Consider the following 13815-nt stretch of genomic DNA (forward strand, 5'->3'; position numbering starts at 1 on the left):
CCAGGGCAAAAGGAGGAGGGTGATCTCACTGTATAGTTTAGCCTCCAGCACCTCGGGGACTTTGACTTGTTTAAGCTCAAACAACTTGGTTTTACTCCTGAAACAAAGTGAGGCCACAAGACAAGGAGAAGTGGAAGTGGAAAATCCTTTTAACATTAATGATGTTTGTCTGTTTTTCCGTGTTTTGGTCCAAAGAAAACATTTGACCAAGATGCTCTGAGGTATCTGACGCTGCATCCAAAACAAACATACAACTGAGATACAAGGGAAAGATCTCAGTGATTAGCTGAAGAGGGAAACATGAGGGTGTGTGTGTTTATTTGGTACTTTTTTCCACAAAGCCACCATAAATCTGTCCACACAGCTTGTATGTTTGTCATGGCACTGGTCTCCATGTTGCTCGTATATCTTGGCCTGATGTGTGTCTCTATGTGTGTGTGTGTGTGTGTGTGAAAGTCTTGATGATAAAAAATCTCAACTGGATCAATTAGCAAGTTATTTCAAGCTTCTACAATAAGTCAACTTTTTTAACTCTTTTTTTTTTTTTAACACTCATGTCTTGTGTAAGTTTTGCTTGTCGCCCACATATTATGACATTATCAACATTTTTGTTTATCTGTTTCTACTTATATTCTGGTGAAATTTGCTGTTCAGTCCAGCCATGTGCCAATGAAGAACTGATTCAATTTTGGTGCTTTATAAAAAAAAGAGGCCATGTAAACCATGTAGCCATCATAGTATAAAGTACTGCGCACATCTTTTGCACATCTTTGCTTGAAGTTAATTCTGTTTTTCTTAACCAAATTTGGTACTAGTTAGTATTAAATACCACAGTTATAAGTCATTTTAACTGAAAGTGAGTGGAAAAAGAGTGAAAAACTCTTACAACATGTGATAACTCTCCATACCTACGACATCACACATGTCGAAGGACAAACACAGACATAATGGGCACATAAACCTCCTGAGAGCACTGACAGATAGAAGCACAATAGATTCCTGCTGACAGACATGAGGGCAGTGTGTGTGTATGTGTGTGTGTGCTTGCTCTTTCACTGCGCACACAACACATAATTTTATTTCAAACCTTAACTCAACACTATGACATAAGGAGAAACAGCTAACCTTGAATAATGAGGTTTTAGAAAGAGATTTTTGATTTAAGAAGTACTTCCCCCCAAGAGATGCTATTATAGACACACTGCAATCTGTCTGTCATTTGCAATGAGCTATGCTATCTTATCAAATATCTTCATACTTATTGGAGTAACTAAGCCAGATACAGTAGGTCACCTTGGATGAGAGTGACAAAGACTTGGGGATCCGTGAAGCAGTAGAGGAGCGGTCCATCAGTTTTTGTTCTAGACTGACATATCTAGTAGTGATCCTCTATCAGATTACCATCAAATTTTGTTGGGAAGACATTAATTTTCTGAATAATCTGTAATAAATACTCTTAGTATCATACCATCTCTGCCAATAATATAGATGTTAAATGTGTAAGAAAATATGTAAACCCCACTCAAATTTCTATTCATCTTTTCAAACACTCATAGCATGCAAACGGTTTGCATCCAGCATTCACAGCAGGTGTGCAAGTGATTGTGTGCCTAATTCTTTGCAGACTTACAAATCAGCAATCTGCTTGCAATGTTCATCAAAGATTTTAATTACTGACACCAGTCAGATAGATCAACTTGCAAAATATGAAGTTGAGTCAGTGTTGTTTACTTTTGCCTCGTTTCTGTATCAAGTCTCTATTTCACATTCCATGCAAACATGTACTTCTGAGTCACGCTGGGTGGAGGACAGTGTTCATCATCAGTGTGCTTTTGCTTTTGTGTTGTAGAGAAATTGAAACCGGGCATGAGAATGTGTGTAGTCAGCTTTAAAAAGGTAGGTACAGTGTCCTCTGATACCATCCTTGATTTAGTTGTACTGTTCAGTGTGGGGCCAAGTTTCACCTTTGGCCTTGTATCATTTTTTCCACTCCTCCACATCTAAACATCGACTGCATCTTTCAGCACTCACTTCCTTGTGATCCATGCAATTTCTCCCCTATTATTTTGAATCAGTCCCTTGTTCCTGGTTTGACCGCATCATTTTTACTCTGTCTACTGTCTCCTGAATGAGGTCGACCACCAGACTCCCACTCCCTCTCTGTTCTCTTCCAGCGCAGCGGCGTGCTCCAGCAGCCAAACCACAAGCCTCAATTACCCAGCATTCCTTGGAGAAAGAGGCCTCATGTAGCAGACTATGAAATTAACATTCATGACAAACCTCTCAAGCCACAAAAATATTTCATGAGATCAACAATTGCCAAATTTCGCCATTGAGAAAAATATCACTTCTATTGTATTTTATTCTTACTTTTCTTGCAGGTTTCTGTTATATGTGCATGACATAAAACATAAGTTTACAAAATGTCTTTTTTTTCTTTTTACAAATAGACTCAGGCGGTAATAATGCATAGACAGGGATTTTAATGTATGTTTCACTTACAAATCTGTTCCAAGCACAAGTCACTGGCTTTCACACTGAGCAGTAGTCACTTTGCAACAACCCATGACGCATTGCATCTGTTTACACAGTAAGTACTGTAGCCCCCCGAAACAAAGCATTCATAAAAAGGCAACATATTCATGATACAAACACTCATTTGTACAAATCTTACCGCACACTGGTCATTCTCTACAAGCAGTTCATGAAAAAGATCAAAGAACCACAACCAAAGGAGATAACCTTCACACACAAAAACCCATGAATGACATGATCATTTTGAATGCAAAAGCTGTGGTGATTAATGACCAGTTTGAAAGCAGAAATAATTCATTGAAACACCCTGTAGTTAAGCACCACTGAGGGCAAGACTGTGCTTCCAATATCTCCCCTGTTATTTTCCTACCACGTTGGTTGAGCGGTGAGGTAATGGGATACTACATGGTTATGTATTTCATCATCGCTTGTTTCATTGCACTGGAATGTAAAAATCTTCGGGTTCCTGCTCCCAAAACGCCAGTCTTTTTTTTTTTGGTTAGTTTTAGTTTGTTCAATCCTCACACACAGTGCTCTCTAAAAAGCACTTTTCTAATAAACTCTCTTAAAATGTATCTTTCTCTTTTGTCTACAAATAACTTTTGCTTTTTGAATTTGTGGGTACCACTTAAGTTGAGTACTTCAGTGCATCAGTCGGAAAAGTACAGGTGCTAAATCAGACTACAGGAGATTAACTGTGATAATGTCAGTCTGCCAACATTAATGAGAGGGTGAACGACGACTGCTTCCATGCGTCAGACTTCCTGTGCCTGTTTGGGTGTTCCTCTGTCAAGTAATTCATAAAATACGAAAACAATTTACACTGAAAACCCCTGAAAAATAATTACTCTTTTAACTACGCTTTACAGTTTGGAGTCACCAGGTACATTACTGTCCAAATACACTACCACACCTACCCAATAGAAATGCAGAATAAAGCTCAGAAATACTTTTTCAAGCAGCACATTGAACTAGCTCTAACCTGTCAAAAAGATGCTTTTTAATTACTCATCAGCGTGGAAAAAACTTTGAAGCTTTTAAACCAGTTTTCTCTCCTTAACCATCATTCGTCTCATGGCAACTGTAACATTATCACAAGTAATGTACACACTATTCATTGTTAATCATGGGATTCACACATGTCAAACCACGTCATGCAAACATCACGTCAGTACCAAAAGTTGATGCTTTTGCAGCAGAGAGAGTATGAATGTCTTAAACAGAAACTGATTGTTTCAGGGATTGAGTGATCAGAGGGTGGATGAAGCTCATGTCAATGGAAGATCTCAGCGTCACTTTTACTGCAATTTCAAAAACAATTGACATTACAGGATTCTTTAAAATAACCGACACTGCTATGTGTTAGAGAGCTGAATGAATGACAAATAAAATTTAAAAAAAAGAGAAACAGTAAAAATGACGAGTGAGTCAATCTGATGCATATTTACATTCTCTAATCTAGATTTTTCTGAACAGGCTGCATGTGCCTGTTAAAGAATGTAAGAAGAAAAAGATGAAGTTACGATTACAGTGCATGGTGACAGATGCATATCAAATTTAGTTTTTTTGCATCCACACAACCTACTTAGTCCCACTGAGTCTCGAGGAAGGCTGAGCACACTGATCAGTGCTTCTTCTGAATTGTCGTTTGATGTATTTTATTAGTTTTTGTTTGATATTGTAATATTAAACCAGTCTAAATGAAAAAAATACACATCTTGACAACTATGACAGTATGTTTGCAGGTCTCCCCTCTGAGATTACAGTACCTAACTTTGAGACAAAAAGCATAAAACTGCGTTTTAAAGCTGTAAATGTGGTTACAGAAAGAGTCAATGGAGTGCTGCATGAACTGCGCAGAAAGAGACAAAATGTTTCAGAAGCTCCCCCTGAAAATAAACCCATCATACTGTACATCCTAAAGGCACCTTAGACAAAGATATATTCCTGTGCTCGAGTGGTTAAAGAGGTTTGGGGTTGAAAAAAGGAGAAGGGGGAAGCCTTTTCCTTTTAAAAAAAGCTTTACCACTGCATGGAAACACTATCACCACATAAAAGGCTACATAGTAGATAGATGGAGTTTTCATTGCATAAACTATTGAGTCACTGATTGTCTAAAAGCACAACTTAAAGACAGAGAGTGCAGATCTGTGTTCACTTTGCAGCATAAAAGTTAAATTAGAAGATTTCAACTTCAGTTAAAATACTGCAAAATATTAAAATTCTCTATGCCTTTCTGCCTTGACAGACTTTCTACACGACACTCCATCGTTTGCAAGGTGATGCTGCATCACTGCAACAGGGTATATTTTAAAGATAAACAAAACATGCATGGGGAACTTCTCTCCTGATCATGCAGATATTGTTTCTGGATTTACACTCCGAAGTCTAACAGTAGGAGGTTAAAAAGACAACACAAAAATATATAAAACGATAACAAATGAAACAAACAAAGACACAGGCTGAGTCAAAAATCATGAATAAAAACAGTGTCCAACAAGCTCTGTCCTGCTCCGGCTAAAAAACAATCCCCCTGACACGCTGGAGGGTTATCTTCCCCTCCTTCCTTTGTATCCTCTCACCATTTCACTTTATTCCCAAACTACCAGTCTGTAAAATAGATCAGCTCTGGTGCATCATCATCATCATCATCATAATCATCAAGTCTCCCCCCTCCTCCTTTTCTTGCCATTTTATTTCTTCCTTCTCAGGCTGGACAGGCTTGCTCCCCCTGCAGGCGAGAGGTTGGAATGACGCTGTATTCCTAACCAGATAAGGGGGGAGATGGTGCCTCTGGTTCCACCGAGGGGGTTAAAATTGGAAAGTCACTGGGATCAATTAGACAGGTAAGTGGAGCAGGTGCAGAGATCACACCCTGCTGGTAGGGTGGCAACGGTAGCTGCAGTTGGAAAGAGAGTCCGCCCCACCGTCGACGTTCTGGGAGCACCCTCCCTCACAACAAGCCTCTGAGAGACAAAGAAGACAGACTGTTAGTGGTGCAGCTTTTCCTTATAAAGCTTCCACCAATAGGCCTATCAATAGTTTCAGACAAGTTGTAAAAACTGACTGTATTTCTGTTCCTTATTTACAGTCCTCATAGTGTGTGTGTGAGATAAACTAATTAATCTAGAAGGAATCTAACAACACTTCAAACTAAACCACCAAACTGGTACCTGCGTGCTGCGGGTGATCCTCTGGCATCAACAGCTGATTTCGGCATGGGCTGGGCAGGGTTGGGTTTGGTCCCTCGTGGCTGGTGCCCAGCTGAAGACGCCTCATGTGGCGAACCACGGCTGTGGCGTTGAATGCTTGCTGCAGAGGGAAAAGCCACAGATGTAATATAAAACAAAGGACAGTAGAATCTCATTCATTGGAAAGTTTGACCAACAAGCTGACCGACTGGATCTTGGACAGAAGCCTGAAGCAGTGGTTCCCCACAGTTGTTTTGCTTGTGATTCTTTAATATGAAGAAACCTCATCGCCTGGCCTCATCAACTGGCCTGAAGATTTGTGGCAATCCCTAACAGTCAAAACAACTTGCAGTGGGTTGTACTTGGAACTTTAGTAGCAAAGGAGTGATTCCTGCAGTTGAGACCAAGATCTGACTTTTATTGTAGCTAAACTGTATTCTCTCCATGTATACTAAAAGGGAAATACACCATATAGCATCTATTGTGCATATAAGAAAATCAAAGTGCGTTCTAGATAAATTGGAAGCCTTACCTTCCACTTGCTTTTTGCAAAATTCTTCTTGATCTGTGCACTGACAGACTCATGGATGTTTTTTTCCAGGGCAGTATCCCCAGCAATCCTGACAGACAGAGGAGTAAGGAAACATAAAAGTGACAATCTGGATTTCATAAGCACCACGGGTTATACAACATTCCCAACCTGTAGAACAGTTACATCACTAAAGTTGGAGTATCAAGGATGAGCTCATGTGTTTGTGACTGCATTACGACAGAGCAGGATATGACTAGTACCAGGGGTGCTGCAGGGCCTGGTCACAGGTGTAACGTATGTTGTGGTCTTTCTCCATCAGATGGACTATGAAGTCTTTAGCTATAATTAAAAAAAACAAAAAAAGAGAAAAGTTTGTTAACTTAAGGTTTATTTATGATTGTACAACATCAGTTTAAAACTGAGCCCAAGGCATCCTGGTAGATCAGTGGTTAAGGTGTATACTGTATAACTGCAAAGATTTTATTTGTAGAAAAATATGCACTGTACCTGAATCAGAGATATCATCCCAGTAAGGAGAATCAAACTCATATTCTGCCTTCAGGATCTGTTCAAACAGTTTGGCATCATTCTCATCATAGAAAGGAGGGTAACCACACAACCTGAGACACAGAGGAGAGAACAGATGTCATGCTTCCTCACAGAGCATCAGAGGAAGTTGATAAAACTACTACTGTTAAAGTATTGTTTCAGTGCGGGCTGGATCAATACATGTTTACTCACAGAATATATGATATGACACCAATAGACCAGCAGTCCACTGCTTTACTATAGGGTTTCTGAGCCAGCACTTCAGGGGCTGAAAGGAAATAAAGGTCATTCAGTTCTTTATATAAGACAGGGCGATCATGCTAACTGTAAAAAACAAAGTTGTTGATTTTACATTCATTACAATGCCAGTTGGATTAAACGATTAAACCACAGTTTATGGTTAACTAGTGGTCAGAGCCTTTCTGATGATGCACTGGAGGCAAAAGAAACTATGATTGTTAATTTAGTGTGTGACTCTGCAAGCAAGAGGAGATGGTTGGTGCATTTTCTTCTGTGTTCCTTTGTGGATTTCTGTGCTAATAAAGCATATCAGAGGGTTCCCTTTCATGTAAACATTCTTGATTATAATTCCTGATTTCCTCATTTAGGACAGTATCAGACTTATTTACCGACATATCCAGGTGTTCCACAGGCTGTCGACATCACGCTGCCAGAGCCCTCGATTTTAGACAACCCAAAGTCACTGATCATGATCTTGGAGTCTTCATCCATGCTGTAGTAGAGCAGATTCTCTGGCTGTGATGAGGTGGGACAACACCAAAACCAGGGATGCAAATAAAATATTATTATAGAAAAGAATGAAAAGTATCTCCTGAATACACAGATTGAAACACATCTCTACCACGACAACTATATGATTACTATTCCCCATAGAAGGATTATATGCTTTTACAGAAGGGAATTTAAAGACAACACTTAAGTCAAATTGTGTTTACTTTCAGCAGGAGCACACTATAATTGAATGTTTAGAAAGGAGTCAGTACAGAAACCCAGTGTTACAGTTTTTTCAGCATTTATGGTTGAAGTTAAAAAAAACAAACATTTGAAAGCTAATTTCAGTCATATCTCTGAACCCCAAACTGACCTTCAGGTCACGGTGCACGATGCCCATGTCGTGGAGGTATTTGACAGCATCAAGAATCTGCCGAATTAGCTTACTGGCATCTTTCTCTGTGTAGAAGCCTTTCTCTATGATACGGTCAAACAGTTCCCCACCAGACACCCTGGATGAAGAGGGAGAAATTCATTCATTAAAGTGAAGTGAAGCTTTGTCAGAAAGAAATACAGAGAATGGAAATAACTACAAAATCATACTAGACAGAAATGCATAATCTGAGAGAGAGATTTATTTGTGCTAAGTGAACTTGAAGAAGCTACAGGAGAAACGCATTGTTCGCTCCTAATAAAGTCACAGTACAGTCATCTCAGTGTGCGGTGGTTAATTTTGATTTTCACATGTGCTCCTGCGACTGACTAGCACCTGACTGAAAATACTGGCTGTGCATAGGGAGTTCTGTCCTCTGAGATTTATTTATTTGTTCAAAGTTATGCTATAGTACTGTAATAATGACATGTGCTGCAGGTTTGTCTCTAACAAAAAAAAAAGCATAAAGGTAGAAAATATTTCAACCTCATCTGTGGTGTAAATGAAACAGACAGTAAACCACATATAATATGAATTCTGTGGATATGAGACTCAGACGCCACTAGATGGAGACATCACTCTGCCTACAGAGCATCTGCTAACAGTATGGGTGTTGGTTTGAGTCTCAAGAATTAACATTTTTTTAACATTATGTATATTTTGAACATACCATGTATATAAAGAGAGAGAGAGAGAAACAAAAACAAAGGAAAGTCACTAGTATGGCAGACCAATATTGAGTATTCAGATGTTTTTACAAACTGAGACGGCCACTGTTTGTAAAGGACAAGTTGGACAACAATGTCCCCTGTGTCACCATGCCCACATACTTTCAGTTCCCTCATAATACAGTTTTAGTCCCTTATAGGTTTTTACACCTCCTTGCAACATTTTTGATGTTGCCAGACCAGGTTAAAATAACTCTGTTACTGTGGTGAAAGTACTGCAAGGGCACACAAAAACTGTTGTGAAGGAACACAAATTTATTGCCCATATTTTAAAAAGGAACTTCTCACCACACTCTCCCTCTCTGCCGCTGATTAGCCAGTGACTGTGATTAATGCGTAAATGATTTATATTTTCTGGAGCTTCTCAGCTAATAGAGCTCTTGATTCTGATCTGTCTTTTCTCTCTCTCTCTCTCTCTCTGACATTTCAGTAGCTGAGGTGGGTGGGAGGCTGACAGGCTGCAGGTGTAAGGGCGTACTCCCCACTGGTGTTCATGAGTAGGCATAGTACACGCACATGCAAGTGTGTTACGCAGTGCAATTAATGGCATGTGACATGCAGTGTGTGGGAGACGGCGCAAATAGGGAGGTTCAAACACACATTGCACAAAGACGGATCACACAAACCCAAACATATGTGAATACTCACAGTTGCATGACAAGGTAGAGGTGTGATTTACTCTCAAATATATCTTCCAGAGATACAATGTTGGTGTGTTTAATCCTGTGAGGAAGAAGAGAAAATGAGAAAGAGGGCAAGAAATTAAGTTTTCTGATACAGAATTTTTTATTTAGGCCTGAATACTTGCGAGTTTTGTCTGCAGATACTAAAAATAATCCCTCTAGGTGTCTTGAAAATACAGATAATTTCGTGATTGGGTCAGTAGTGAACCTGGCCGCCGCACAGGTTCGTCCAACAGTCACATGTACTTCTTACTGGCTGTAGACGAGGCTGCGCTGTGTGCTGGAACGCAGCTCCCTAATTGGCTGAACTCTGTGTTCTGATGCCCCTTGAGACCCATGGGTGCAGTGACAAGGGTGAGAAGATGACTCACCAGATCTAGATTGGTACTGTACCTCTCAGCCTGACCAGTGTGTACTGTAAGTTACCATACCTACCAATCCTTTGTCTCGCACACATGCTAACATTTATCCTGTGTTTTTTAGTGAAGTGTGTATAACAAACTGGGTGAAGGGTCACATAATATTAAAATTCAAAAATTCAACTATCTTTTACTTACTTAAAGGTGCATAACATGCACATGACTAACATGTCTTATTGTACAGGGAAACAATAACTTTAGGATATGTGGGAGCATAACGTCTAGATGGAAAACAGTTTATACCAATCTGCTTCTTTAAAAAAGCCTTAGTTACTGTGATAATGACAGTAGTAAAAACAATGTTTGTATTTCTTAATGAAATCCCTAGAATAGTGACAGTAATGGTGTCTTGACCCTCAAACCTCACTACTTTTTTGGTACCTACTAAAAAGTACCGTGTATAGAAAACTGTCAAGTACAGAATGCACGTAAATGTGCCCTCTTATAAAAATATCGCTCCATAGTGCTACTAGTAATCAAAAACTCCACAGGGTACTTTTGACTTCAATGCTTTTTTCTTTCCGCCTGATAATACACTTATACTTGTGTGTAACCTTCTTATGTAGTTCAACTCAGTGCTTGGTTTATGTGTGTATGTTTGTCAGTGACTGAGTTGACTTGGAGGACAATGACAACATAAAGCCATGTGAGGTAACTGTGTATGCGTCAGCCTAAACTCATACCGGATTACAGCAATGAGTCTTATCCAGATTGTAACAATACATGGACACCTTCATTCATCTGCTTAGCTCAGTGCAGAAGGATCTATGGACCCAGTGAAGGATGAATGATGGATTAAACCTGCCGAGCGAGCAGACACATGTGAACACGTGTGAGCTCAAGCGTGCACATCCACTCTCTATTAGAGAAGGTCAAACACATGCAGTAAACATACTGCGTTGAACTTGAATTTCTGTGCAGGTTTATGTGGATGAGATGTGACACTGGTGCGGTTGAAGCCGGTGATGGTGATTGGCAGAGAGCTGAAAGGTCTACTGAAGGCTGGTGAGTCATCTGCTGACCCCTGTCAGCACCCGTGGATTTCACAGGGCATCACAACACGGGAGTTAGTAAATTAGACAGCAGAGCAGAGGTCTTCAGCCAGTAACAACTACATTTGGCATCTGACTGAAATGGGCAGATGTACTGATTCTTAAATCCATTTTCTGTTGAATTTCTCAAATAATTACAGAGCTAATAGATTTATTTAAGGAACCTTTTGGATTAGCACCTAAGCTAAATCTCTGCATTCGTAACAGCTGTTGAAACACACCCTTAGACCCTCTGGCATTACACCTGATCTTTTAATTTTTTCACATTTGCTATTTTTCTCCTTTCTTTTGTCTCAAATGTTTTGTTTTCAAGGCAACTGAGGAGGACTTCCATGAGAGAATGAATGCTTCTTACAATATCTTCAGGATGTTTAAGTTCCTGTGACGGGAGAAGTGTTTTCTTAAGTGTCTTGTGGTTTCTGTGGAGTCTTTTTTCACGCGAAACTCCATCTCTTACAGAGATAATAATGCCTTTCTCAGGTCAGAAGGAATTCATCCATTTAAGTGAAGAGGATCACGTTTGTCCAGCAGAAATCTACAACAGTTTCCTTGATTAGAAACTGGTTTACATGATGAGTTAGAATTCAGTTTAGTGTAGAAAGCTTTAATATGATTACACAGGTGCATGAAAATGCACAGTTGAAGAGACAACTCAAGTCCCCTGTTTGACATCAGACAGACTGTATAATCACATGACTCGCTGTACGCCTCATCTAACACATGGATGTTTTAACAAAGGGGTTTTAGTCACTGAAAAGGCACATTTGGTGTTTTCAGGCGAAAAACGTAATGAGCAATGGGCGGAAACACATGCTTATTTTGAGTCCAAATTTAACTGAGATGAATCCGATTAACAAACTCAGATTTGTTTTACTTATGCTATACAGCCATGTTAATAAGTCTTTGCAGATTTTCAACAGAGCCTCTGCAGCAACTTCACACCAACTCTTCTGATTGGCATCGCTGCAAATGACTTAACAGAGTGTGATTAGTCACTGTATTTGCACAACTGTGTGCAAATAAATGTTTAAGTAAATGTTTTGTCTAGATAAAATGAGAAGGGGATGATCAGCCAGCTAACCAGTGTGATGAAATCACATGGCTATATTAGCGGTGCATTAAACCTTAAACTACCATTATACTGGGCTGCCGTCTTACATCATGTAATTAAAATAGATAAAAGAGTTGACTGAGTGTATCCCAGGAGGATCATCTGGCTCTACATCTGCCCCCACATTAGCTAGGTCATTACACAGTCAAGTGATAGTAGATATAAAGAATAAATCAAAACAGTGTTACTAGTGCTGGCTAGAAACATTAAATAAACGCCAGTGATTTACAGTGAGAGACACAACAAGGGTCATTAAAGTAAAGACAGGATGACTAGTTTGGCTGTAGTCCCTAAAGAAGGCAAAGGTTGAGCGGGTCGTATAAATGTGTGGCCATCCTTCCAGTCTGAGAATTTTTATTAGAAGATAACATTTTTATAGTGTCTCCAGTAATGTTTTTCTTTATAAAAGATGAAATTTTTATTATTATACTGATTGTTAGTCACATCTGGCTTTTCTATTCAAGTTGTGATTGCACCTTTAACTAATAAATAATATAAAGGGAAATATATTTTCCATCTGATGAATTCATGTCCTTGCAAAGCAAGAGAATGAGCAGACATTAAGATATTACATCTATTTTTGTTAAATATTACACCTATTTAAAGCAGCATTCATTGATTTTTTGGGTCATTGTTAATATGTTGAAAACACAACATTGACATACATGTATTAACACTTCATAATGAGATTTGAGCAAACTTGTTGGCAAACAGTTGCCTATTTACACATCCAGCAGACATGGAAGAACATTATCATTCACTCTACTTTCACCTTTGATTTGCTTTAAGGAAATGTGTATTTTACCTTTAATATACTCAGCTCCACACACAGACTGTGTCCCCACTCTGCATACCGAGGGGGAGTTGAGAATGACGTGTTAAAATGAGTAATGAAACCTTTGTGTGAGTCTACACAAACTTCAGGGAGAGCGAGCGCGTCGTGATTTTTACCTCCAGTTTACTCCATTTGTCAAGATTTTAACTGCTAACTAACCCCCGCCACTCTCATTCCACCATCCTCACCTCAGGATGGATCATAGCTGTATATTGGCTAGAGTTGTGTGTCTCCTGTAACCCAGGCAACAAGAGCTCTAAAAATAACTTGGGACCCAATGTAGATCAGCTATGTTCACCATGGCCTGTAATTCCCACATCTAAAGAGAAGTACGTTTGAACCACTAACAATTACATGGAGTGTTATTGTCACTTGGCTTTGTCTTATCATACTAAAATAGTATTGCACAGGTAGAAGGGAAACATGTGCATTAGCTGGTTGAGGAGGAATCATGTGCAGTAGTTTTTGTAGGTATGATCACAGAACAGCTTGTACAACACCATGAGAAAGGGTCTGTTCACCCAAATTACAAAAAACATATATATTTTCTCACCCCAGACCATTGTAGTTGAATTATATTTTGTTTATGATGCTCAAAGCATTGAAAAACAAAACTTTTCATAAAATTCAGAAGGTTAATCCACAGAGCATGCGGTCATTCAAATGATTTCTTCAGTAGAAATTAGTTCAATGAGAAGTGGTCACAATGAGTTCTGTGGTATTTCGAGAGTAACCTGGACATTGTTTCCTGAAATACAAGCTGCTGTGGAATTGTCTAAAAGCATCTTTTCAATACACTGAGCACCACAGATGAAATTACATTCCCACTGCACTGGGGTTGAGTCATAAACTGCAGAAGCGGATATCTCAAATCATGGGCATTGTTGTTTTTTTTTCTTTCCTTTTTGTAATTTGGATAAACTCATCCTTTAACTTCCACTGTATGTATATATATATATATATATATATATATATATATATATATATATATATATATATATATATATATATATAT

General features: G+C 39.0%; 1 protein-coding gene across 2 annotated transcripts in view; it reads right to left on the minus strand.

Annotated features, from left to right (window-relative positions):
* Positions 1 to 2463: 2463 nt before the first annotated feature.
* The window catches only part of camk1b (calcium/calmodulin-dependent protein kinase Ib), a 34441-nt gene continuing 23089 nt past the window's right edge, over positions 2464 to 13815 (minus strand). For both annotated transcript variants that reach the window (XM_067587769.1, XM_067587770.1), the window contains 9 exons: positions 9349 to 9423; positions 7913 to 8051; positions 7437 to 7563; positions 7000 to 7075; positions 6766 to 6878; positions 6519 to 6597; positions 6259 to 6346; positions 5709 to 5847; positions 2464 to 5501 (listed from right to left, as the gene is read on the minus strand). In XM_067587769.1, coding sequence (XP_067443870.1) covers positions 5404 to 5501; positions 5709 to 5847; positions 6259 to 6346; positions 6519 to 6597; positions 6766 to 6878; positions 7000 to 7075; positions 7437 to 7563; positions 7913 to 8051; positions 9349 to 9423 — 934 coding nt within the window. In that variant the 3' untranslated portion in view covers positions 2464 to 5403. The remainder of the gene's footprint in view (positions 5502 to 5708; positions 5848 to 6258; positions 6347 to 6518; positions 6598 to 6765; positions 6879 to 6999; positions 7076 to 7436; positions 7564 to 7912; positions 8052 to 9348; positions 9424 to 13815) is intronic.

This window comes from Thunnus thynnus, chromosome 4 (genome assembly GCF_963924715.1).
Source record: "Thunnus thynnus chromosome 4, fThuThy2.1, whole genome shotgun sequence".
Lineage (NCBI taxonomy): Eukaryota > Metazoa > Chordata > Actinopteri > Scombriformes > Scombridae > Thunnus > Thunnus thynnus.